We start from the raw sequence: 27,408 nt of genomic DNA on the forward strand, positions 1-27,408 counted from the left end.
ACACACACATACACACACATACCCCATCATTCCTCCATTCAACTTAAAACTCTCCAGTGGCTCCCAGATGCCCTTAAAATGTTGACAGTCTACAAGGCATACCTGATCAGACCCCCTTTTGACCTCTCTTCCTCCTCTCTAAGACCTTCCTGCCTCTGCCTCTGCACTGCAGTCATGCTGGCTACCTTTCAGGTCCTTGGACACACCGACCTCCCCAGCGCTTCGGGACAGTGCAGTCCAACAGAACTTTCTGCACTGACAGCAATGTTCTCTATCTGTACATGCGGCTACTGCGCACCTAACATGCGGCCAGTGGGACTGAGGGACTAAATTTTTAACTTTATTTCAGTTTGATGAATTTAAATAGCCACATTCTCCTAGCAGCTACCACACTAGGCAGAGCAGGGCCAGGAACCTAACCAGCTCCTCTGCCTGGACTCTTCTGCCTCCAGGTCGTCACATGGATGGCGCTTTCTTAGCCTCCTGTCTCAGCTATGTGTCGGCTCCTCAGAAAGGCCTTTCCTGACCACCCCACTGATAGCAGCTCCCACGGACGCCATTATCAGTCCACTTGTTTATTTCCATCAAGACACGTTCACTACGGTCTTTATAATTTGTCTTCCCCAAAAGAGAATATAAAATTGATCAAAGTAGGGACTTTGCTTATTTGTCCTTCAACGCTACGTCCCCACGATAAAGGTGCTTGGTTTAGAGTGTTTTCAATAAACGTTTGAAGGATGGTTGAATGAACGAGTGAGCCAATGACCAGGAGGCCAAGTCAGTAGAAGTAGGCTGCGGACAGATTATGGAGGCTGCTGGAAGAAGGCAAGGGTCCTTCAAACCCTCACATTTCATTTACATGGGTCCAGGGCTCTGCAGTGTTCCTAAGCGCCCCGTGGGGACAGGCGGTCTAAGCAGAGAGCACAAAGGAACAGTCCACACCGCAAAGCAGGTCTCCATCCTCAGTTGGTTTGGAATCAGTTTCATGAGAGCATTAGTGATGCAGACACACAGATGCTCCCTACGTTTGAGACATCAGGAAATCTCTCAAGAACGTATCTGTGCGCACTCTAAAGTCACACCTTTAGAGGAAAGGGGACCGAAAGGGTGATTAGACAATCAAGTTGGCTTTGCAGTATCTGGATCTGTGGTAGCAAAACAGAGCATTAATATTATGTTAAACATTCAGCCAAGTTAAATACTGGTTTATAGTCGCACTGTCCTCTGAGAAATGTCACTAGCTGTGTCACTTAGCAGAAAAGGGGGAAGGGAGGCAATGAGGGGAAAAAGTAAATGATCTGTTTCTAACAAGTTCAAACACCCTGATAATCAGCAGAAAGGAAAAGAATACACAGTGCAGACAGGATTACTGACCAGCCAAAAGTTAACAAACCTGGACCTATAAGCTGACAAAACTGATACCCCAGGGATACCATGTGCAGTGTGAATTCTACACATTCATTACTGTTGTAATTACAAAGAAAAAAAAATGGCATTTGTACTTATCTCTATTTAAAACCATAACACTAAGGACAACTGTAAAGTTCTGTATTAAATGAAACTGTGTGCTCTTCAAGTCTTTTACAGTAAACACTGTCTAATTGTACTGACTATCAGTGCCACTTAATCAAATGACTCTCGCGTAAGATGAAGCAGTGTCAGGAATGTAATTCCACAGCCTGCCACTAAGTCAGAATTTTCATCAGGCGTTCACAGCACCGTAAGTCAACCTTTCCTGTGACGTGAATTGTCAGCACTCACACGTGGTGCCAGCCGGGGACCACTCCCACCCCGGACACACTAGGAGAGCACAGCTCGTGCAGAAGCAGCAGTGGCGCCGAGGAAAGTCTCTCTGCCTGCCAAACCCCCACACGCTTATTTTTCCAGAAATACCAGGGACACTCATTTAGGTAAAAGTCACCATTAAGTCAAAATAATGCCTGCATTTCTTTAAAATTAAACCTCCTACTTCTAGCCACAGTGAGACCAAAGTAGGTTAAAGGTACACCTCTGTTCAAATTCTCTACTGGGACCACGGTACCTCCTCCTATGTTACAGCAGTGAAGGAACAGCTCCCAAAGCTTCACTCAGTTACTCTGTTCCAGTGCCACCCATTGTTGTCTTCTCAGAACCGTGATTTCTTTACTGACCTCAGGGTTAACAGTACAGGAAAAATTATTTGCAGAGCCAAACAATTTTAACCGCTCACAGCAGCTTTGGAACACCCACAGCTACGACAGGTCCCAGCTTTGTAAAGATAAGACACGAAATTATTCTCTACCTCCTCATCATCACCAACTTGGTGATTTCATTAAACATTATCAGTACGTCCCAGGAAAGTCAGTGTTTCCAATGATCAAAGCAGTTTACTATAATATTTATACTTGCGAGAGTAAACAAACAACTACGGTACTTCCAAAAGTTTCTTGATTTTTTTTCTTTTAGGTTTTTTGGGTTTTGGTTTTTTGTTTTTTGGGGTTTTTTTTGCCTGTTTCTCTCAAGTGCTTGTGTACAATTTCAGCTAACTCAGAGAAGAATGGGTCTGGAAAACTTTTAAGTAGCACGCTGCATGTCATCAGAAGAGAATTAGTAAGAGAAACAAGGCAACTCCTCCAATTGCACATCCGGGTCTGAGTCACTTCTGTACAACACTTGCCTTGAGTCCAAGTTATCTGTGGAATCAATGATCAATAAACACGCCACTTTATCATGCAAGATTAATATCTCTTTTAAATGTTTATATTAAATATTTTAAGGACTTTATCATCTTACTTTGTGTCAGAGGTCGGCAAACTTTTTCTGTAAAGGGCCAGAGAGTACATATTTTAGGCCTTGTGGGCCACATACAATCTCGGACACATATTCTTCTTTGTCTTTGTTTTTACAACCTTTTAATGATGTAAGTAAGACTCCTTCTTAGCTGGAGGGCTACACAAAAAGAAGGCTGCAGGCTGGGATTTGGCCCTTGGGCCATAGTTTGCCCACCCCTGCTTATTAAGTATACCAAAAAACCATAATTACATAGTGTGGTCACACTTTGACTAAAGAAAAACACTTCCAACTGTTTTGTGTGTTTTTCTGTAATTTTTTAAAAGTAGACTTTTTTTTTTTAGAACAGTTTTAGATTTACAGAAAGAAAGCAGTTAGTACCCAGTTTCCATATGTCTCACACTCACAGGAATGGTACACTTACTAAAGATAATGAACCAGTATTGATACATTGTTATTAACTAAGATGCATACTTTTTATAGATTTCCTTAGCTTTTACCCAATTTTCTGCCCTTTTTCTGTCCCAGGATCCTGCATTTACTCATCCTGTCTGCCGAGGCTCCTCCTGGCTGTTACGGTGTCTCAGACGTTCCTTGTTTTGACGGCCGCGCCAGCTTTAGGGAATACTGGGCAGATACTTTGTGAAATGCCCTCTGTCGAGATTTGGTGGGTGTTTCCCTCATGATAAGACGGGGGTTATGATGTTTTGGGGGAGGAAGACCACAAAGGAAAAAACGCCACCGTCATAACGTCAGACCAAGGGTCCGTCAGGAGGCCAACCCTGCTGACCCTTACCTTGGTCACCTGGCTGAGCCTGTGGTGGTCAGGCTTCCTCCAAATGTTTTTTATTTTAAAAAAACAACTAATAAAAATGATTTTAATTCTTACCATATACCACTAGCTTAAACCTTTTAAACATCAAATCATTTTTAATAAGCTGGCTGTATACATACACACATAGACTGATTCATTCTGTGATTCATATCTAGGCCTCTTAAAATAAAACTTATTTGAGATGAAGACAAAAATTAATATGCACTTTGCCAGTCTATTCTACCTCTAAGTCCTCCTAACTGTTGTTCCCCAGCTGATCAGGAGACACAGAAAGGTGGGTGCGGTGGCAAGGGTTAAAGGTCTAGAATAAAGGGGAAAACGTGGCCACATTAAAGCTGTCAGAACACTGAAGAAGGAAATGCAAATCAACACACAGTAAGATACAACTTCATGCCCACTAGAAGTGCTTAAAGAAAAAGGAAAGAAACTAACAAGTGTCGGTGAGAATGTGGAGAAACCGGAACCCTCAGAAGCTGCTGGAATGGAATGGAATGGAATGGAATGGAAACTGGTGCAGCCACCATGGAGGAGTTTGGCAGTTCCTCAAAAAGTTAAATACAGAATTAGCATCTGACCCAGCAACTCCACTTCTAGGTAAATATTCAAGAGAACTGAAAACATACATTCAGATAAAAATTAAACATGAATGTTCACAGCAGTATTATTCATAACAGCCATCAAGTGGAAACGACACAAACGCCCATCAGCTGAGGCACGGATAAACAAAGTGTGGGACATCCATACAACGAATGTTATTCAAAGTCGCAGGAAGACACGAAGCGCTGACACGTGCTACGACATGGATGAACCTTGAAAATACCCTGCTAGATGTAAGAAGCCAGACACGAAAGGTCACACACTGCATCATTCTGTTCACATCAAGTGTCCGGTGTAGGCAAAAGCACAGAGACAGAAGGCAGATTCAGGACTGGCAAAGGCAACAGGGGTGGGTGAAGAGCAAGCTCTTAATGGGTATGGGGGTTTCTTTGGGGACTGATAAAAATGTTGAGGAATTACATAATGATCATTGTTGCAGAGCACTGTGAATCTACTAAAAAATATTGATTTGTACCCTTTAAAATGGTTAATTTTCTGTGATGTTTTTTATCTCAATAAAAAATAAATACTTGGGAAGGACAAAAAAACCACTGAAGACATTGAAAACATTCTGAACCTATATATTTGGTAAATCATTTTTTCTATATAAATTTTAGGATCGCTTGTTCCAGTTCTGTAAGAAATGTCCTGGGTAATTTGAAAGGGATTGCATTAAATCTGTAGATTGCCTTGGGCAGTATGGCCATTGTAACGATATTGATTCTGGTAAATTATGTTTAACCCTCAACTCACTCATACACTGTGCCTTTTAAAATCCCATTCCTCTTCTTTATACTTCTGTGGTAATTTTTCCAATAACAGGAGCTTCAGCAATGGATGATGAAATTAGTCCAAAATTCTGACAAGAAATCAGTTCAACCAATTTCATGTTCATAGGGCTGGAGCACAGACAGACTAGGGCCCTGGCTGGAGGAATTTACACTGCGTTAGGGCTAGCACTGTTTCCCACCATTTCAGTAACGCCCACGTCGGCAAAATGAGGCTGGCCACACTCCTCCAGAGTGGTGGCATCGTTTTCCCACAGACATGGACTCAGGAAGAGTGAGCAACTGCCATCTACAAGGCCGCATCTCCAAGGCCCAGAGGCAGGCGGCGCAGGGCTCGGCGGGCTGCGGGACTTCCACACTTTTCCCTGCACACCAGGGCGTCCCCATGTGAAATTTACATACTGGCTGGCTTGAAGGCCACGTGTCACAGTGGCTGACTAGGTAACTCACAACCTAGTGATTTGCAGCTAAAAAAAAAAAAAAAAAAAGGAAAATTACTTATTTATAAGTAATGGTCTTCCTTGAAAATACAATTATTGTCCTGAGTCTTCTAACAAAATTAAACTGCAAACGACAGACTGCTGAAGTCAGGGAAGAAATCTCAGCCATGTTCTAAGCCAACTACTGCTCACTATAGCAAGCATCACAACAAACTGTTGAAAACAAGAAATACTCTGTTGGGAATTTGGGGAAGACAGCATAGTTTAGTTTAAATTAGTGCTTCCCATAGTGATTAAAAAAAAAACCAAAACTTTCTTTTAAGAACCTCTCCACACTTCAAATACCATAATCATGCAAATAATTCACAGTAACCACCTGGCACCCAGACTCGGACGGAGCTGCTGGAGAGGGATGATGTCCAGTAATCTATGGACAAAGCGGTTGTAATTAAGGCTACTGGGGTTGATTTTGCTTTCTTTGCTCTTAAAAGTAATTCACATATTTATACTGTTAATCAAATGTAGCATCGTAATTCTCTCATTAATTTTCATCGAACAGGAAAATCAGCTGTTTCTGGGTGTTGATTGTTTTGGGTACAGTTTTTGAAAGCCCAACAATAAGAAAATTGGAAACAAGAGAATAGCTCAACTAGTATTCTTCCATTAATTTAACAACCTTTCTTCATTAACTGACCTAACCAACATTCACTTAACATCTGCCAGACACAAAGGATACAAAGAGCAAGAATAAGCAATTAAGTCTTTTGAAGAGCTTACACTCCAGCAGTAGGTTTAGCAAAATTACTTGCTTTGACTTTGAAAGAAAGACAATACAGAGTTCCACAGAGCCTACTCAAGGGCCACAAACTGGGTGTGGAGAACCAGTTACTCAGTCACAGTGACACCCAGCTGACGTCCTCCTCCTCCTCACTGTCACCCTCCCCGCCCCTCAAGACTTCTTCCCTTCAATTAGAAAGTACAGGTTGCTCAACACCTGACCCCAGCCATAAACCACAGATGGCGGCCTATCAGCCGCTTTCATGCAAAGTCACTCTGTGTGGCGGTAAATCTAAATTCAACCAGACAGTTATTGTATCCCTGGGTCACGTCCAATCCAAGGAGAGAAAAGTGAACAGAATCCCTCTGGGTGTTCATAAAACCACTCGTCCTGTTTCTGAGGCCTGCTCCTCCAAGAGGCAAATAAATCCATCACCCCACCTTTTTCTCCTATGTTAAATACAGTTTTTTTGTCTTTTCTTTTTTTTTTTTTTTTTTTGGTTTTGGTTTGTTTTGTTTTGCTTTAACGCACCAGACCATTTGGCCACGGTCTATGGCCCACCATAAACACCAACTGGTGCAGTCAAAGGGTGTACATGGTGAGTAAAATAAGAGGACAGTGAGGGAGGAGGGAGCAGACCTGCAAAACAACAGTTGGCCCAGCTTGGGGTGGGGGGAGCTCCGAGGACTCACGGACAAGAAACCTTCTCCAGGATTGGGGAGGGGCAGAGGAAGGGCAAAGTCAAGCCTGTTACAGTAAAACTGTAATCTATTCAGGTTGACACAGAGCCCTTAACTCTTCCCCAAAGTGAACTTCTAATGTATCCAAGACTACACTGAACTTCCAGGTTCTACCCGGACCAGCACTGTGTTCCATGGGGTTAGCTTGATGTGTCCCCAACCCACACTCCTAAGGCATTCACCCTACAGGGATCACAGATTCCTACAGAGCTGATGGGAACCTTTGAAGACCAGCAAAGACTGGTCAGTCAGCCTGAAAAATCAATCAACCCTGGGCAAGAGATTCTACTCCATCCAAAGACCCTGAGCATGCCCAGGTGTCCAGGAAGTCTAGAGGAATGATAAAGGATGCAGACTCTAGAGTCAGACTATCTGGCTTCAGATCCTGGCTCCACACTCAAGAGCAATGGCAATCGCCCTGTGACTCAGTTTCCCCATCTGTAACAGCACCTACCTCACAGGACTATTGGGAGAAAAATGGGCTCGCAGCTAAAGAGCTGAGCATGGTGGCTACTACACAATAAACATGCTAGCACATCCGCTATCCTCAGGGGCAACCTGAACTATCATCCATCTTAAAACGGAATGACACTGTAACGACCACCCTTTACCTGGGTCCTAACTACAGGCTCCCAAACATCTCTGTGGAGTAGGTGGTATGATCGTCATTTTAGAGTTGCAAACGGAGCTTTCAAGGGGTTCAGAAAGCTTTCTCAGTTGGTAAGAGGTGGAGCACTGAAAGCTTTGATCACATCCCAGCAGAGTCTGCACTATGTCATCAACCTCCAAAAGCTTAAAAGCATTTTAAAATAATACTTCACTTCACTATTCTAAAATCACTACTTACTGAATAAAATTATGTTCTTGTGAAATTCCCCAGCTTTCCCCCACGACAGCATGATTCCCTACACAATCAGAAATACCTCACAAGTTCTGACAGACCATTAAACAAAGAAAATTATTTTTCTTAACATAAATATGACTGGGTAAAAATCATCACGACTATCTTAATTAAACAGCTTTAAAAGTTCAAAAGTACTGCAGATCTACAGTTTTATCAAGTCAGTTTTCTTTCAGGATTTGTCACTGGATCCTGCAAAAGAAGACGCACACTCTGATTGGCCTGTGTAACATATCTCCTTCCATACGTTTGGTAAGTGTATAACAAAACTGACCAGGGGTAACATTTACTCCAAATAGTCTCTCCCACCATCTCTGATACTATCAGCAAGATACAGACACTTCATTGCCCTAAAAGAAAACACAATCAAATATAAACTAAGAATGTCAATGTTGACTCAGATCTCACATAGTATCTTTTTAAATTCTTTAATACAGAGACCCAGAAATATTCATAACCAGTCAAATTCATAATTACTTAAAGATCCAACAGCTTCAAGGAAAACTGGAATCATCTTAGTCAAAACTGGATTGGTTACCCAGTTTCCTGAAAACAGAGTTCATGATAATTGTTAATCCGTTAACAATTTAAAACAAAAAACATGCTTAACTTGTTTAAGAAGTAGTGATATAGATAAGCCAAGCCATATAATTTTACTTCACTTTCTATTTGCTTTACGCAGGCATTACGTATTCTTGTAATTCTTGTTGGTAAACACGAACGAGATAATAAAATAAGACATTTAATTGAAGCAGAAGAGAATCTAAAAATGCCTAAATATTTCAAGAACGCGTGGCAGTTTCAATAACCTGAAACTCCAAGTATCAGAAAGCAGAAAGAATTACTAGACAGCTGCAAAAGTCAAATATTTATACAGGTGCCTTAAAAGCCACTGTCGGGCGCACACCATCATCACTGACATTTACTATCTGGTAAGTAGTTTCAAAGTGCAATGACTGGCTTGGAGCGTGAAGTTTATGACAACAACTATGTGTGGAGAGACTGTGAAGGTGTGATGCTTGTCATAACTTTCATCGGGCCAGCAACAGGCAGCCAGGCTGGAGCAAGGCGGGGCCTCAGCACAGGTGCCTTTTCTCATTTCAAGAGGGAAACCTAAACTGATACCTTCATGGATAATTTAACAAGGATTGTTTCATAAATTTATAATGTCACTTACGACTTTCTTATAATTGCGCTTTAATAGCATTCAAAAACAATATTTTTAGGGTAAAAGTAACTGAGAATCTAAGTATGAAACTATTTCAGCTTCAAATTGAGAAAAGGGGGTCTGTTTAATAGGGAGAAGCATCTAAAAAGGTTATAAACCCCTAAGGCCACATTTTATAAACAGGTGGAAACACATTACAGAGATGATAAAAGTCCAAAATTTGGAGTTATCCTTAATGGTATATTATTTAAATTGATAAATAGGAATACCTCCTTAACAGTTTACAAATTGACAATAAGGAAAATCTCCTACTATTCTTATAATAATTCTAACTACAAGAAATTTTCCTTCTTAGGGTAAAAGGAAAGATGGGAGACAAGAGACAACATTTGTGAACACTCAGCTAAACTTCAGCTCCTGAACTTCCTAGATGATGATTTTGTTATGCTTCTCTTCACTTCCGAGTGGGAATAAAAAGTGTGTTGAAAACTACAAGAAATCCTGCTCAGCTCAAGTCAGCGTTCCTCCATAACCAAGGTTCGGTTCCACTGTTCATTAAACCACTTCTTACTTCAGAACGGAATCTGCCTTTTCAAGATCTGGAAAGTCAGTTCAAGTTTTCAGGTGGAGACTTAACATCAGGCAGCAAAACCCCAAATAAGCGTTTCTTAAACTTGAGGGGCAAAGTCAATTACACCCACCACCAGGGCCCTGCGAGGAAGGATACCCAGGACCCTGTCCACGCTCAGGACCTGCGGCCTGACCCGCGGCGCGCCCCGCCAAGGGCGTGCAGTCAAGGCTGGGAGCCAAGGACGGCCAGAGAGATGCCACAGGTGGCCTGGACGGCAGGTTGGCCCCACCTGGCACTTAGGCCTCCACCAGGAGGCCCCAGGCCCGGCCCCACCTCCCAGGCCGAATGTGCCCTCCAGCCTCACTTTAGGGCGGAGGCGAGCTCGGGCAGGGCTCAGGTGGCCCCTCTGGATCCGTTAACTGGACACAGAGTGCCCGCCCAGGGCGTCACATCCACCCTTCCCTCTGGGCCCGTGTCTATAGGTCCCGGGGCCGTCGAAAAGCGGGCAGGCAAGGGGGCCCTGGAAGGGGCAGCTTCAGCCGGCCCCCTCCAGGGCGCCTCGCCGGCTGACGCAGGAGGACGGTCCCGCGCCTCCTTCCCGGGACACCTCCCGGCACCCGGGGCCGGCGACGCCCCACGCCCCACGCCCCCCGCGCCGCGGGCGCCGCCGCTCGGCCGGGTCTCCCGGACAACAGGCGCCGCGGCGCTTCCGAGGCAGGTCCCCGCGCCCACCCGCGGCCCGGCCGCCCACCTGTCCCGGGGGTCGATCCAGCTGGTCCTCCGGGTGTTGTGGTCGATGTAGAAGACCTTGCCGTCGTAGTCCCTGGCCTCCTCCCAGCCCCGGGGTAGCGGCAGCTGCCCGCTCCCGGCCCTCCTAGGCATGGTCGGCGGCCTCGCCGGCGAGCGGCGCCTCCATAGGGACCGGGCGCGGGACGCGGCGGGAACGCGGCTGCCCGGCCCGGTCGCCGCACCCGACCCGGGAGCCGGCGAGGGGCTGCGGGGCGCGGGGCTTGGGGCGCGGCGGGGCCACGCGCGGGAGGCGCCTTAGGAAACCCTGCTCTCGGCCCCGCCGGGGATCAGTCCACCATGTCTGCGTCGGAGCTGGCGAGCGAACCCTCCTCCTCCTCCTCCTCGCGGCCGCCGCCGCTGCCTCCGCCTCTTCCTCCTCCTCCTCCTCCCCGTCCCACTGTGGCCGCCGAGGGTCGCGGCGCCCAAGCTGCCCAAGACGCCGCCGTCTGGGCTCGGATCCGGGAAGCTCGGTGGAGCGGCGGCCGTGGCGGCGACGGGCCTCCTCATTTGCATGCGATTAGCATGCGCCCCGCCCCGGGCCCACCCCGCGGGCCCGCCCCTCGCTCGGCTCATCTGCATGCACATTCCTCGCCGCCACATTCCAGGGCTTAACCCTGCAGCGCCCGTGGCCCGCCGCGCCGGCTTGATCGCTGGCCCGAGCCAGGCGGGGGAGGGGAGCGGAGGGCCAGGTGGGAGGGAAGAGGGCGAAGGAATGCACTGCTCGCTCCTTCCCCTTGACCCCAACTATCCCCCCACGGCTGAACGCTTAGGGTTTTTAGCTTCGAGACAGGAAAAAAACAGCCGAGAAGTCTCCGCAGGCCTCTCAACCTCTTTCCGACTTCTAGGGAAACCACAGGACTTTCGAGAGGAAAGGGGTGGGGAAGCCCTCTTCGGAAGAAAAAGTCCCAGCAAACAGCTAGGGCACAAAGGCTCCCCCACGCCGCACCCCTTTGGACCCCGGGGCGGTTCCGGGCTGTGGGAAAGTGTGAAAGGCACCGCTAGCGCTTGAAAGCGCGTCCGTGGCGCGTCCGGGGCGGCGTCGCCCCCGGGCCTCCGCAGGGCGCCCGGCCCTCCGTGACCTCAGTCGAGAGGCCGCGGGCCTCAGGGCGGAAAACGAAGGCGGGTCCCGCGGCCCGAGAGCGCTGCGACACGCCTGCCCCGGTGGCCCTCGGAGGACTCCGGCCTGACCCGGAGAAGCCACTGGGCACCAGGCCCCCGCCCGCGGGCCTGGGGCACTGCGCCCGCCGGGCCCGGCCGCCGCTGGCCTCCGCCGCAGGGTGCGGGACAGCTGGACGTGGACGCACCCCGTAACCAGCTCCTTCCGTCTGCCCCCGCCCCGGGAAGGCCCCCGCCCCGGGAAGTCCCCCGCCCCGGGCCCTGCTCTGGCCAAGAAGGTGTGGGCCACCACGCTGGAGGGAGCCTACGGAAGCCCGGGGGCCAGGCTTTCCTATACCCAGGATGTGTCCGGAAAGAAACGTGGACTATCTCATGCCAGAAGCATTTATTTATTCAGCAGCTACTACGCCCTGGTCGGCTCTGAGGAGGGACCGGACGTCGGGCGACGGTGCCAAGAGCAGCAGGCCTGGCAGGGCCTGGACACAGACCATTTTGTGCCCCAACCCCTCGGTCTGGAGGGAACCTCTCGGTCCCCAAACTCCTGTCCAGCCAGGTCTACACTGCCGTCCCCCATTCGTATTTTCCGGGTTACTAAGCAGCTGCTTGTAAAGCAAAGGAAAACAAAAACCCCGAGGACGACCCCGGAGATCATTCACTTAAGGTGAATTCGCCTAATCCTGCAGGCTAATGCGTAACGACTTCCCCAGCTCGCGCGGGACACAGCGCTGGGCGAGGGCTGTCGGAGGGTGTGAAACACCGTCCGCCTCCCCTCCTGGATTCACAAACTGGGGAGGGAGTCAAGTGAATTGAGATTCACTATGGCACGGAGCTGGCGCTGCGGGGTTAGCGTGGCAGCCGCCCGGGAGGGTGGCGGGTGGGGACGGCCTTTCGCTCTGCAGGCCGTCGAAGCATCTGCGGTCAGTCTCGAAGGTGGAGGAGGGTGGTCCTGGAGAGTAAGGATGGAGGGTCAGCCTTGAAACAGCTTCGCGGCGAGAACTGGACCTGCCTTCCTGGGCGAGGGCCTTAGAAGGGGTTGCATTTGTACTTGGAGCATCTGGGCAGAAACTTGAAACCGCTAGAAACTCTAGAGAGCTCAGAGCTCCTGGGAAGGAGCAACCAGAGGGAGCCGGAGGCGGAGAAAGGAGTCGCCCAAGGCGAATTTGCTTACTTTATCTTTCTAGGTCTTCCTCGTTTACACCCAGGAAGCTAGGCTTCACGCTTAATAAAGGGAAGCCCCCACCTCCTGGTCCTGTGTTCAGTCCCACTCCATTCATCAAGATTACACAAGGTAAGATTCTCCAGTTCCAGGTGAGACGTGATATCCTGGTGAGTAATCTTAAGGTTGTACTTCTGAATGCTATGAAAAAGGTGAGACCTGGCTAAAACTAATCTCTTACATCACTGAGTGAATGAGGTGCTTTGTTTGGGACTGCTCTAAATTGGCCCATTAGGATGGCCAAAATTTGTGTTATGGTATACTAATAACACCATTCAACAGCCCAGCCACACCATTCTTGTTTAAACCTTGCTTCCTGGTGTGCTTTTTTTCTTCCCAATTAGAAAACATGTATTATGTTAAAATGTCTGCATCCTACTATTAAAGAAAAAAAAGTAGCACACTTTGCTGCTGCTGGAATTTCATTTGTTTCACTGGGATGAACTACTGCACAATACTTCTTGGTGTAACTTCAAATTTGATAAGCTGTCAGATAAATATTCTTACCCAACTTCTAAAACCGATGAGGAATCCAAAATAGCACACAGCGGTACATGACATTTATTGTTCCATAAATCTCAAGACTTCAAAAAGGGACCCTAAATAGACAAACAAAACTCTAAAGCAGTTAAGAGACAAGCTCACTTCTTCTCCCCCACTGGCTGGCACAGGAAACGTTTGGTCACACAAAAGCAGTTAAGATGACAAAAAGGAAAGTCGCCGCTCTCCAGGCTTTTTTTTTCCTGATCAAGTTTTCACTCTGCTCTTCTGAATTCACCTAATTTATGTAATACCATCCCTTGGGAGAATTCCTAATGGCTGAGGCAGTTACATTTCATTTCATTTAGATTCACATCTGTAAAAATAAAGTAAATAGGAAGATTATCCCTATCTTATAGATGGATGCATTTAGATTTCATTTGGTTCCAGTGGATCCTTGGCAAAGAAGGATGATGCTCTCTGCTGTCCTGGGTGCCAGATTACCCGTCTACTCACCAACCACTGAACAGTCTGTTTTCTGGCCTTCAATTCCCCTTTCTCCCAGCTTTCCATTTTCTCCACTACTAATGGTCTATGAGGATGAGCCGCCATTAAACAAAGCTCCTATATCAGTGTCCAAATCTTCGTTGGCTGGAAAATTAGTGATATCAAAAATGGGAGTAGAGAGTGAAAATTATTTCAGCAGATAATTAGTTATATCTATCCAAATTTAAAATAAGTATACTTTTAATCTAGCAATCCCAGTGCTACAATTTTACCTATGGCTAGGAAATTTCCTCAGGATAGGCAAGGATGTTCACTGTAGCATGTCTGATAATAACAAAACTGGAAAAACCACCAGTGTCTATCAGTAAGAAGGTGAGTTCTAGTACAGCCATACTCAGCAGGCATTTTAAAAGCATTGCATACAAGTGTATGTGCAGATAAGGAAGGATGTCCAGGATCTTTAAGTGAAAGAAAAAAGAAAACAAAACAAGATGCAAAAGCAAAGCAAGGTGCTTGCTACCTTCACTGGAGGTGGGGCCAATCATAAAATTTAAAGAACACAGCCTCCTATACATTCCTTAGTGTTAAAGGAAGAATTCAGACAGTAAATTAAGAGAATTGGGGCTGCCAGGGAGATCCCATCAAAGCAAGATACATGAGGAAAATGATCATTAAAGAGAAGGTATGAGGCAGAGATGAGCACAGACATGATTCCAAAATGGACAGGCCCGGCAGGGTGTGCTTGTAGAAAGAAATGAATGTTGGAAACTCCAAGGTGAATCTGACGTGCAAGAACCCAAGACTGGCTGGAGCCATCTAGTTAGGAGGCTGGCGTGATAGTATAGGTATGAGAGAGATAAAAGTCTGGATTAGAAATAAGGGGGAGGGGAAGGGGGAGTGGAACGGAATGATCTGGCAAGAATTTGCTACTGATTAAATTAAGTGGTGAACAGACCAGAAGGAGAAATCTGGTACCATTCCAAGACTTCAGGCCATCAGGAGAGACTCAAATAGCTGAAATAAATAAGGAAGTCCAAAGAGGGATCTGATATGGGGTTTGATTTTAGAAATCAGAGATACCCAGCAAAAAGTTAAAGGTCAGGACTGAAGCTCAAACAAAAGGTCAGCGCTGCAAATATACGGTTGAATGCCACCCATCTGAAATTCTGCATCGGGCCAAGGACTCAGGCCTGACTCCTGGGAAGGAAACATCAGAGCAAGTCTAACAGAATTAAGTAACCCATCTGTAGTTCTATTTTGGGCCTATAACTCTTCGGTAGTTTGATATGATTTAATTTATTTCTTTGTAAAATGTGGTCTCTAATGTGTGTGAGAATTCGTCACTAGCGTGTAATCCATCTCTGAATGAATTATTGTTGTAACCTTTATCATTAGGCTATCTAGTCAACTCGTGTGTAGGACAAGATGAACTGGTTTTCAACATTTTAATCCCCCTTGTTTCCTCGAGGAGATCAGGGATTATATAAACTGGAACTTCTAAATAGAGAACTTTTTTTTTTCTGAATTATACGAGTGGCTTCTCTGTTTTTGTTTTCTCTCTTCCACAACCAAAATGTTAAAGTAAATAACATCTCTAATTGTAATGAATAGGTAACCCTAAATTATACAATTCTGAAATTTTATTGTCTAGACAGTCCTTAAGAAGACAGGCATGTGACCTTTAAGAATTCCTAGAGCTGGGCCAAACCAGAAACCTCAATTACCATAATCACTTCCCTTGAAGTTAATTATTATACCAACACCTTAGGCAGCAACGATTATAACAATTTAGTAGTAAACAACATCAAACTGGTTGGATTTTTACTTTATTCACTGCAGATGGAGACCTACACTGAGCAAATCCTATGGTTGCTAAAAAGAAATGAAACATTTAATAGCTGTCTCACTAGCGAAAAGGAACAGAAGTTCAAATGCCGTGTTTGTGTGTGTAAGGCTCTCAGAGGGTACCTGTCGTATACTCTATGAGGCAGATACGGAATAAATTTCCATTTACATTCCATCTTATGTAATAAAATAATGTAAGGTTCCATTTTCCTCCTACCATCTTTAATTTGCATTTTTTTCCGTTTCAATTTTATAGTCAATGAAAAACAGCTTTTAAAAAAAAAATGAGATTATATTCCCTCTCCCCTATCTTTTAAAACAATTTGACATCTCCTTTCTTATCCCTCTGAATTTTCCATTAAAATCTTTATATATTTAAAATCTGCTTATTATTTATCAGTGTCTCTTTCCCTACCTCATCCTCTCTCTTCCTCCTAGTTCTTGACTTCATAATATTGACTCAGTGCTGTGAATTTAGCTTTAAGAGTTGTAACTACAATATAATCTCCCAAATTTGTCTGCTTTGGGGATATTCAAATTGAATAGGGAAAAAAAGGTCTATGTAGTAAAACATATTCAAAGAAATATATTTTGCCAATAAACATATGGAAAGGCGCCCAATGTCATTAAGAACCAGTGAAGTGAAAACTAAAGCCACCATGAGATACTCATGCAGACACTACATTGGCAGAAACTTAAGTTTAATGCTATCAAGTGTTGGTAAAAATGTGGAGCAGCAGGAATCCTCATCAGTGATAGGTGGGAAAACAAACTGGGACAGACACCGTTTGTCCAAATCTAGGAAAATTGATGATATCCCCCATCCTATGACGTCGTGACTCCATTCCTGGTATCTCCCTAGAGAAATGCGCAGATATATGCACCAGATCCATGGATAAGAATGTTTATAGCGTATTATTTACAGTTGCCCCAAACTGAGCATGCAAATGTTTATTAGTGTAGTGGATAAATACATTGTGTGATATATTTAAACAATACAATAGAGCAATGAAAAAGGATGAACTCAGGGACACAAAACCCCTTCAGAGTGAGTGAGGGACTTGTTTTATTTTGTGATTTGGTGGTTCAGGTAACTTGTAGAAGAGGTGATTTGGGTGTTTTCCTCAGAAGGAGGTGGGGTGAGCTGAAGGCTGAGAGCTGGGCGTCTCGGTGAGCTCGCCACTAGTGTCAGCCAGGCCCGCTTAGCAGATACGTTTACCTGCGTGTCTGTTTCCCTGCCTGTCAGAAACCAGGAGCTCACATGAATTCCTTCACCTCAAGCCTAACACCACGGCATTCACTCCAGTTTTGTTTCCTTTCCATGTTTGTGACTCCCTTCTCGAGCAGGGAGAACCCTGTTCTCTGTATGCTCGTGTATTTATGTATTTAATCAATACCCCTGAATGTCAGCACCCTCCCAAGTCGGCCGCTGCGCCTTCCCCAAAGATAAAGCCTCCTCCCCAGCAGCACCCCCTCGGCCTGCACGCCCGGTCCACCCCCTCACAGAAGCCTTTCCTACCCTCTGTGGGCTCCTACTCCTGGTGCTGGGCCCTCCTCACTCCACTCAAGCTCCTACGCCCACACCAGGGCACCTGCTCCCCTCAAATGACTCTGACACCCCACGCGGCGCCGTCCCTCCCTGAGGACACCGTTCCTGCTGCTTGTTTTACTCCCCCTCCAAGCACACACTGTTCTTACCCTCCTTGGGCTCCAGTATCCGACGTCCCTTGCCAGGGGACTGCCCCTCTGTGTGGATGCCCGCCTCCCTCTGCTAAGGCTCTGGCTCTCCACCCATGTAAGGGCAGCATTTCTCACGGCTTCAGTGACCCTTGTCAGCCTCTTGGTAACCTTGTCAAAAATGCATATGGCCAGGTCCCACACCCAGAGATGATGATTCAGTCGATCAAAATGAGATGGTAAAACCCACGTTCTCAACAGGTGCTTCTGATGCAAGTGTTCTGAGTGACTAAGAAATCCTGTCTTCATCTGGAGTTACTGGATCAAGAGATAAGCACATGTAATTTTTTGACCTGTGCTGCCGAACTGTCTGCCTGAAAAGCCATACCAGCTTGCAGCTCCAGCAGGGTGCCCCGCAGCACGCTGTCCCAAACCTTGCCATTCACTCCCGCTGTCCTTGCGTGTGCCGTGTGAAAGAGGGTGCTGAACGAACGCTGGGTGGGTGGATGGAGGGTAGATCCTCTTCACTGAGCCTCAGCTTCCTTATCAACTCAGGATCTGGGACTGAGTCAGTGTTTCCAAATTTAAATCCATCATCCAAACTGGTGAGGAACATCACCAGGAACTCTTGTGAAAAATTCAGATTTGCAGGCTTAGACCTACTGCATCAGGCTCTTGGGCGGAAGGGAGCGGGAATCTGTGTGTTTAACGACAACCCTGAGCTTCTCTGATTAAGTTCCACGTTACGCCTTTGGTTAAGTGAGTTTCGTAAATATTGCTCTGGTTGATTTTGTATGTTCTCGCCGGTTCTACAATATTTTGATTTCACCTGACTATACAAGACCTTATATTATGAACCAACAACCATGAAGTTTAAAGGAAAAAGTGCAGGCTGTCTGCAGAGCAGCTGTAACACTCAAATAAGATAGATATGAATGATAAATTCAGGCCATGTCTTTTGTATCTTTGTCAAGGCTAAATATTTCAGATATTTTTACATTTTTAAAGAAACTGCCACTGCAGAGATTTAAAATATTCCTCAGATGTCAAGGTTGCATACTGATACTTCTGCACTGCTTTCTCACTGGGAATATTAAAGTGATGGAATACTGCATAATAAAAACTTCAGACGCGAAGGAAGATCAGACTTCAAGTATAAAAATTTTTCAGGTTTCTCAGTGAAAAGGAAATAAGTCCAATAGAAAACAACAATAATGATAAAAGGGGATTGAAAATAGATCTTACGACACCACGCTAAAGGAAGGATGTGTAATGTGGAGAAGTTATGGTTAAAGAGTTTGCTGCAGAGAAATGCATTGATTCATACAGAACAGATATTAAACTGCTCAAGGTCTTTCATATTGGAGTGATTTTTCTGTATATATTTTACTGATTTATGAATCACATTTACACTCTTTTTTCATTTTGTTATTGAAGTATAAGTGTACTATGTCTTGATTTCTGGTGTACAGCATAATGTCTCAGTCATGTGTATACGTACATATATCCCTTTTCATATTCCTTTTCATTTCAGATTACTACAAGATATTGAATATAGTTCCCTCTGCTATACAGTATAAACTTGTTGTTTGTCTGTTTTATATATAGCAGTTAGTATCTGCAAATCCCAAATTCCCAGCTTATCCCTTCCCCCATTCCCCTACCCCCATAACCATAAGTTTGTTCTCTATGTCTGTGAGCCTTTCTGTTTTGTAAACAAGTTCATTTGTGTCTTTTTTTAAGATTCCACATATAAGCAATATCATATGGTATTTTTCTTGCTCTCTGTAGCTTACTTCACTTAGAATGACAATCTCCAGGTCCATCCATATTGCTGCTAATGGCATTATTTCATCCTTTTTTATGGCTGAGGAGTATTCCATTGCATAAACATACCACAATTTCTTTATCCAGTCATCTGTCAGTGAGCATTTAGGTTGTACAAACACTCATAAAATTTGAAGTCCTCAGGTCACTGTTGGTTGTTGGATTTTTTGGTCAAATTAATCTTCTTGTATAGGCTTCTTTTAAAAAGTTAATTACTGAGCACCTACCATGAGCCATGCACTGCTCTAAGTGCTTTACTTCTATAAACTCATTTACTTTTCTATCAGCCCTGTGGAGTATGTCCTTTCTTGACTCCTTTTTGAAAGGGGAGGAAACTGAGGCACAGATCACTTAACGTGTTTGCCCAGTGACACACAGCATTAAGTGATGGGGCGGAACTCAAACCCATATCACAGCAGAGCGGTGGTTAGCGTGGACAATTGTTATGAAGAGCACATTGCTGCTTTAATTTCTGTCTTCATTCAAAATTGAGTCATTATTGTTAGCAAAAGTTTAGGTAGACCTGAACCAGGTTTCTCACTGTCCAAAAAAAAAAGAAAGTTACAAATCAGCAAGGGGGAAATCTAGAATGAACCCTGTGGTCCTAGAGCTCATGTTTACTTTAATAAGGGCAGATCGACGATGAGTGAGTAGGTAGGTAAGATAAGGCAAAAAAAAAAAAAAAAATCCCCCACGAAAAGAGCCAGGAGAGGCTTCCTCCAGTGAGACTGGGTTGGGGGCAAGTGTGTCCAACCCACGCAACATCCTTGAAGACAGCAGTGGGCAATCAGCCTCCCTACTGGAGTCTCCCCTCCCCTTCAGTGATTAAGCCCATCATCCTGCCCTGCTAGAGGGTGCTCCTGGTGTCCCTGGTGAGGAATCCGCACGTTGCCCTCTGCTGAGCTATAGGGATCTGCCAGCCACGCACACGACACCCTCCTGTCGGTAAACCATGGCGCCAAGTAAAAGAAATGTTGTTTCAAAGACCAGTCTCTTTCCTGTTACTTGCCTTGCTGCTGAGATCCCGATTCATCCCCAGCCCTGTGGGATATATGGGGTCTCATCTTTGGAGACTGGATGCTCAGTGCTTAATAAAAGAGGAAAAGAAGACTCTGTTCTGCTCCCCCTCAGACACTGAAGGAGGTTTCTCAGCTAATCTGAGATGGCAAATCTCCTGGTCAGTGTGATCGGGCACTTTTAAGTATTGCTATCTATTGACAGCAAATTGTCTCAAAGCAAAGAATTAAAAAAATTAAAAGCTGAGACCACTATTGCTCTCCTGAATGTAGACCCCAGTTCCTCCGAGGCTGACTGGGACCCCTTACAAAGGGTGACCCACAGCTCACAGCAGAGGCTACTTGGGGTCACCAGGAACCTGTCAGGTCAACACCCGGGGGTGGAAAATGTTCAAGGACAGACTGGAAACAACAAAATCTAAAAAAAAATTTTTACCTGCCTAAAATATTTTGTTTAGGAGAAGGAAAATGGTGAAAAACAGATTGATCTGGTTTGGGCAGGGTCCTTCCCAGGGGGACACTTCTGCCTAGAGGCACTGGGTAGTGCCTCCCCTCCCCTCCTCCCTTTTCTTCTTAGGCAGAAGCAAATAAAAGCCTAAAACTGGGAGGGAAAAAAAAAAAAAAGGAAAAGAGAAAGAAAACAAACAAAACCCCACAATGGTTATTTTGTTTTACGCCCTAGATACAGGGGGAGAAAATACAGGGTAATTAAATAAACTGTATGCTTAGCCCAAGATCCTGGTATATTCCTTGCTGTCTGCCGAAATGTACCTGCCACCTTGGCCCCAAACATATCCCAAGGCATTATTGTCAAGCTCATATTTTTAATACACTTTACAGCTCCATCAAGATATTGTTAGAGATCCCTTCCTCACCAAAAAAGTTAAATTGTTTTCAGATCTGTTTTCTTGGCTAATTCCATATAAATGGAAAAGTCTAGTTGTGAGCCAACCACCGAGAACTTCTCCTCCTTCTGCTTGTGTTCTTCCTCTCCACTCTCATAATAAAATATTTTCTATGCTGTTTAGGGCAATGGATGTCCTGTCTCTGGAGGTCTGCCTTCTCATCATCCCAAAATTGCCTTAAAATGATGCCAAATAGCCACAGGGCCAGCTGTTCTAAGAACTGTATTTTCTTAGCGGTATTAGCCTCTCCGCGATGTCACTCAGTCACCTTCACACGTTAAAATCCTGCAGGTACGTTTTAACGCACCAGCCTCAGATAGCCCACAATGGCCAAAGCTGGAAGAATTTGAGCAACAAAATAAATAACTCAGTTTTGGATTACAACCCAAAATAAAATAAATATACATGAGTCCAGTAATAAATGGTGACTAAATAAATAATGTGGAGAAGAGACACATCTTCCTTACAGAAGAATTCCAAATAATTCACGTGGATACTTCTCCCTCTAGGAGATAAAGTTTAATTTCCTCCCCCTTGAGTATGGGCTGGAGTTAGTCATTCATTTTAAAAAACAGAGTAGGGGAAACTAGTAACTTTATAGTGGAGAAATCTGGCAACACCAAGCAATCAAGATTAATATTACTAGTGATGTCATGTTGATATCATGTACCCCTGATTGGTACGGTGTGATGAGAAGGGCATTCCATCCTGTTGTTTGCTTCCCTCAAGTGCCTAACCCTGATCTAAGCATGATTTAAAAAAAAAAAATCAGACAAGCCCAGATTGAGGGATATTCTCCAAAACAGGTCATGAAAGATAAGAGAAGACTGAGAAACTGTCAGAGACTAGAGCAGATCAAGGAGGTATGAGGACTGGATGCTGTCTGGTTGGATCCTGGAACAGAAAAGACATTGACGAAATGAGAATAAAGTTGTTGAATAGTGAGGTGCTCATACTGATTTCTTAGTTTGATAAATGAACCTTGGTTTTATAAGGTTTTCACATTAAGAGAATTGGGTGAAGTGTGTATGTGAACAGTCTGTTCTAGAACTCTTCAAAAAGTCTAAAATCATTCCAAAGTAAAGAGTTGATTAAAACAAAAAATAGCTCAGGTAGACCTAAGACAACTTCTTTTCTGTAAGATCAAGTGTCGTATTGGACAGGAAATCAAGGGATGTGAAACCTCTCTCTATGGAAATACCTTTAAGTGTGCAAAGACCATCATTGCCTTTTACAAGAGGTTGGTTGGTCCACCTGTATGGGGAGGAGATTGTACCGTTTGCTATCTTGAAATTTCTTCCAGATCTGTGATTCCAACTTGATAGGAATTTCATTTAATTCAATTCATGTGTGATTCACTATGAATGCCAAAAAATGTATGTCATATGGACCGTTTTGAAATTTTCTACATTTCATATGTAACAACCTTTACTGTATCACACAAACCCAATGAAATAACATTTTTAGTAAAAATAAGAATAATTATAATTTTAAATTATAATAATTTATAATTTGTATAGGAAAAATATAATAATTATAAATTTAAATTGTAAACACCAGACAAAAATCTTTAAGTAGTACTAATTCTAAATCATTTTGCTTGTTTTTCTAGTTTATGTGGACCGATTATGCCTTTGAAAAGCCAGTCTTCTTGAACAGCTGTTTTGTGCTAGACCCTGAACTGGCAATAGTCACAGGTTAAATGCTCAGAGAAATAAGATTCTAAAGGCCAAACACAATAAATTACTTAAGATACAGAAAAGAGGTTCACAGAAAGCCTATTTAAGTATGTAACGCAACACATCTGTGCACAATCCTTAGAAAAAAGTTTTTGTTTGTTCTCAAAAGTTCAGTATGATGTAGAGGAAATAAAGTCCAGTCGTTCAGACAGCCAAATAGCAGATGAAACAGATGGACTCTGAACCACCATAAAGGCCAGAAAATTCTCCTGACTGTTTTGGCTCGTGTATTGTAACTGGCAAGAAAAGTCCATTTTTCTGCCATTGTGGTTGTAAGTTGCACAGCCTTCTGCTTTTTCACTCTTATATATTGACCCTTCAAAGTTTATATCATGGATAATAGAAAAATAATTTATAAAGCATTTACTTAAAAATAAATATGGGAGATTGAGCTCCATAAAACTAATTTGGGCTCAGTGCCCAGAGAAACCTCGTACTGAGGATTTCTTGACTGAAATATATTCACTTGAGCCACATATTAGCTGAGCCTCTCAGTGGATGTCTGACTCTGTGAAGGCAGAGAGGTGTATCACAGGGCCGCTATGGATCAACACGGAACAGTAGGAAGGTTGTCTGTATGACAGTGATTCTGTACATGACAGTACACAAAGCAGTATACACGTGTGTTTGCAAACATGCAGTTTAAAGTCATGGCCATCCGATCACTCTTGGCTTCTAAACAGGCTGGCTTGTCTTTGGTTTTTGAGTGAAACAGCTACAAAGTTCACTCCTGTGTTTTGCTCTGGTTTCTCAATGCAAAAAAAAAAAAAAAAAGTGTTGACAAGTGACAACAAAAAGTGTGCTGAGAAAGGGGGTTTTTCTTTTTAGCAGAGAGCGCTCTTGGCCTCTTTGGAAAAGTCCAAGGTACACGCTGGAAGACTGTCCCTACAAAGGGGAAAGCAGCCTCCTATTTGACTGAGTCCTGTTCTGGGATCCACTGAAGAACTCCTGGGATGTGAATACCTTTGCTACACTGGCTTCATTAAGAATCAGTAACTGCCCTGACTGTGGGTCTCTGTAAGTGTCCAGGACCATAAAGACCTGCTAAAGAGCTGTGAAGAATCGACCAGTCGTATGGAGGAGTGACACTCGTAGTCTCACAGCCCTGGTGTATGGAAAGGGGCACTCTGACTTGTTTCAGAATCTGCTGTTTCTTCCCTTCTTACTGCTTTCTCTTTCAGTGAACATGGAGATAATGGACATACATATGTACATACGGAGGCACGTGTGTGTATTCCTTCTTATTCTTTTTCTTGACTGCGTTTCTTTTTGTGTACATACGCCCAGCAGCTTCTCTTAGGAGCACTGGATGAAGCTACCGTGGCCTGGGGAAAAGTGGGAACGTGGGGATCAGAAAGATCTTAGCTGGATTTATGGCTGCACCACATACGAGCTGGGTCACCTCACCAACCACTGTATTCTGAGCTCTGATTTTCTTACTTGTTACATGGGGATGCAAGCACCCACCTCAGGAAACTGTACGGAGCATGGAGACAATGTTTCTCCATGCGTGTAACAGGGCAGCACCTCTCAGAGTTGGTTCACTTTTTCTTCTGTCTTCTCCCTCTTCCAGCTTCTAATGGTGTTGTCTCTCTTTGCCATCCCTCAGCATTTGACTCCTTAACCCAGCAGGTAATTTGCATTACCTTGGAAAGAAAGGATGTTTCAAAAAACTTGGTCCTTACTGAATACATTTAAACTTTTTAGGTTTCTAACTTAGAAATCTCATGATTTCAAACTTTTTCAGTGTCTCTGACAAAAAACGTTTAAAAATTGTAGTGGACTTTGTTTTTTCCCTAACCTCTGAATCAACCTTCTTCCTAAGCTTGGCTTGGATACAGCTCCCCAGCCCCCACCCTCGCCCCCACTGTGGGAGCCTTGATGGAAGGCAGGAAATGGATCCCAGGAGAGGAGCCTGGAAGGGAGTACAGGATGTATGTCGGTTTAGCTCAAGCCAATCAGATGTTCCCAGTGTAGTACCAAACTGGACTCACCCAATCAGATCCTCCCAATGTCGTACCGAACTGGACTCACCCAATCAGATGCTCCCAATGGGATGTGACTGTGGGATGAATGGCTCAAAGAAGCAAGGAAAGCTAACACAGTGGCAGCATCCTTCTGCCCATAGTGCTAGGGTCTGGTGCAAAAGGTACGTCGTGCCTGTGACGGGCCAGGCTTTCAACAATGGCCGTAAGGCTCAGTTTTCGCTGAAGACTTTAACCCTCAGGCAGTTTCATCCAGGCCCTTGTGCCTTCTCTTTTCAGGCAGCTCCTCTGGAGAGGGGCCTAAGAAGTGATGCATATCTGAGACCTTTCTAGAGCCATTTCCTCTCTTAAATAAAAGTGACAGGCTGCCAACATCTGTCAGGAACCCTTACTAGTGGGTACTGCTCGAAATTTAATTTTAGTAACCTGCTTTTATTTCTTTTCCTCTCACTTCTTTATTTCCGTGTGTACATGTTTGTGCGTGTGTGTGTGTCTTAGTGTGGGGTTCTTTCTCCTTGGTCTTCTCATGTTAAAGTCTAAACTGGAGTCAGAAAAGAGTTGACACAGTTATTTTTTTTTTTATTAAAAAACAATAGAGCCCAAATCGCTAGAAAATCCAGGATTAAAAGATGCTTACACATACTGTAATTTAAAAAAAAAAATCTTTGTTTTAAGCATATAAATGCAAGGTTGAGTATTTTCTCCTTGCATTTTGTAGTGCTTTCTTGGACTCCAACCCCAGCAGTAAGAAACACAATTTAAACAAACATGCATTCATAATAGATGTACCACATTTGAAGTCATTTGCATTTTTCAGTCGGATTTGAACCATCTATTAGTTATTGTTTCTTTTCCTTTCTCCTCACACTGCTGCACCGAGCTTCCAGAATCCACCTCACACTGCAGAGAAAACCTGCCGTCAGTGTCGGCTGATGGGAAGGTGCTTCTGTTTTACTTTGTGTTCAGCAGCATCACTGCTTCCTCAGATCTCTGCTGACCAAAATCCGCTGCAGGATTTTGTAGAAACTGAGCTGGTGGGGTCTGCCGGCTGTGTGGCCTTGGGTGCCTCTGTTCTCTGGGGAAGGAGGTGATGAAACAGCGCCTGTTTCATGGGGTTGTTGTGAGTCTAAAACGAGTTAAAACATGCGAGATGCTCCCTGCTTGGCCGAGCACGTAGTCTGTGCTCAGTAAGGGTCCACTCTGGCCATTATAATATGTATCCCTTGGTTGATCGTTGAGTGATGTTCAGTTCTCCCAGGCTGTTGGCAGCTGGATTGTGTCCCCAAGTTCATATGTTGAAGTCCTAACCTCCGGGATCTCAGAATGTGACTGTATTTGGATATAGAGCCTTTAAAGAGATAATTGAAGTAAAATGAGGTCACAGGGATGAGCCCTAATCCAGTGTGACTGGTGTCTTTCTAAGAAGAGGAGATTAGGACATAGACACACACAGGGGGAGAACCATGTGCAGACACAGGGAGAAGGCAGCTGTCTACCAGCCAAGGACAGAGGCCTTCAGAGAAGCCAACGCTGCCCACACCTTGATCTTGGATTTGCAGACTTCAGAAAATAAATTTCTGTCATTTAAGCCCCCTGGTCTGTGGTCCTGACATTTTGGTGCTTTGCTATGGCAGCCTGTATACTCATCCACGGCCCCATCTCACGCTGGTTCCTTGAAGCTGGCTCCGATCCTGGTTTCCTGTCCTTGAACCCTGCTGACTCTCCTGTCTCTTTGGATACCCCGACCTTCCCACATGCTTCTTGGCCATCTCTCCACCCAGAATATAAGTGTTCCCCAGGTTCTCCCTCAGCACTCTCTTCCTCCCTGCTCTGCATTTTCTCACAAGGTGATTTTCCATCTTCCCCGCTCCAGCTGTGGCCTTTACACTGAAGGATTCCAAGTCTGCAGCTCCAGTTTCAGTCTTCCTGAGATGCACAGACTTTCCAAATGCCGGTTAGACCTCCTCACTGCTGTGTCTTGCTGGTAACTCCTCCAACCAAACCCCTTGTCTTTGCATTCATACTCTCCCCTCCTCTCTTCCCTCCCTAATGACTTCATTATCTTCTTAGTGGCTCAAGCTATGAAATCACCCAATCATCTTTTATTTCTTCCTTCATCCCTCCGTTGTCCCTAAAATCCATAAACTCAGTCCCCACAACGCTTTCCATACTTCTCACCTTTCCCCAGTCACCACACAAACCCCAGACTCATCAGCCACTGCCCCAAATTTTACAGTTCCTCCCTAACTATTCCCCTGCCTTCAGCTTTGGATCTCCATCCTTCAAGGAGTTATTTTCCTAAACCACAAGTAATATTATTTTCTTCTCAAAATATCTTAGTGGCTCTTTGTTGCCTAATTTAACACATAAAGCCCAAATGACTTCTATTGGCATTCATAATTTTCTATGATCTATTAAATAGCCTTCCTTTTCCACTTAAAGGACATTTAAAAAAAAGATTCACAAAATCAGCGAACATACTTTACACCACTGCCATATCAGACTATTTCAGAATCCTTGTAGGTTGTCAAACCTGCAAAAAACAGTCATTTGTATTCTGCAAGTACGTTGCCCCTGTCTTCTGTGTATTACAAGACTTTCCTTCAAAGTAGGTCCCTTGCAGTAAATGAAACAAAGGAGAATTCTGATATTTTTAATAAATGCTATTTTTAATTTCTTTTTTTTTTTTAAAAAACAAGTGCTTTGTGAGTTTTTTTTT

General features: G+C 44.4%; 2 protein-coding genes across 2 annotated transcripts in view; one reads left to right on the forward strand and one right to left on the reverse strand.

Annotated features, from left to right (window-relative positions):
* Positions 1-10,865, reverse strand: part of WWC2 (WW and C2 domain containing 2) — a 129,876-nt gene extending 119,011 nt beyond the window's left edge. Inside the window, exon 1 of the mRNA XM_031440336.2 lies at positions 10,339-10,865. Coding sequence (XP_031296196.2) covers positions 10,339-10,469 — 131 coding nt within the window. The 5' untranslated portion in view covers positions 10,470-10,865. The remainder of the gene's footprint in view (positions 1-10,338) is intronic.
* Positions 10,866-12,677: 1,812 nt separating this feature from the next.
* The window catches only part of DCTD (dCMP deaminase), a 94,328-nt gene continuing 79,597 nt past the window's right edge, over positions 12,678-27,408 (forward strand). The window contains exon 1 of the mRNA XM_031440338.2: positions 12,678-12,780. The gene's annotated coding sequence lies outside the window, so the exon portion shown is untranslated. The remainder of the gene's footprint in view (positions 12,781-27,408) is intronic.

Source organism: Camelus dromedarius, chromosome 22, assembly GCF_036321535.1.
Source record: "Camelus dromedarius isolate mCamDro1 chromosome 22, mCamDro1.pat, whole genome shotgun sequence".
Taxonomy (NCBI): domain Eukaryota; kingdom Metazoa; phylum Chordata; class Mammalia; order Artiodactyla; family Camelidae; genus Camelus; species Camelus dromedarius.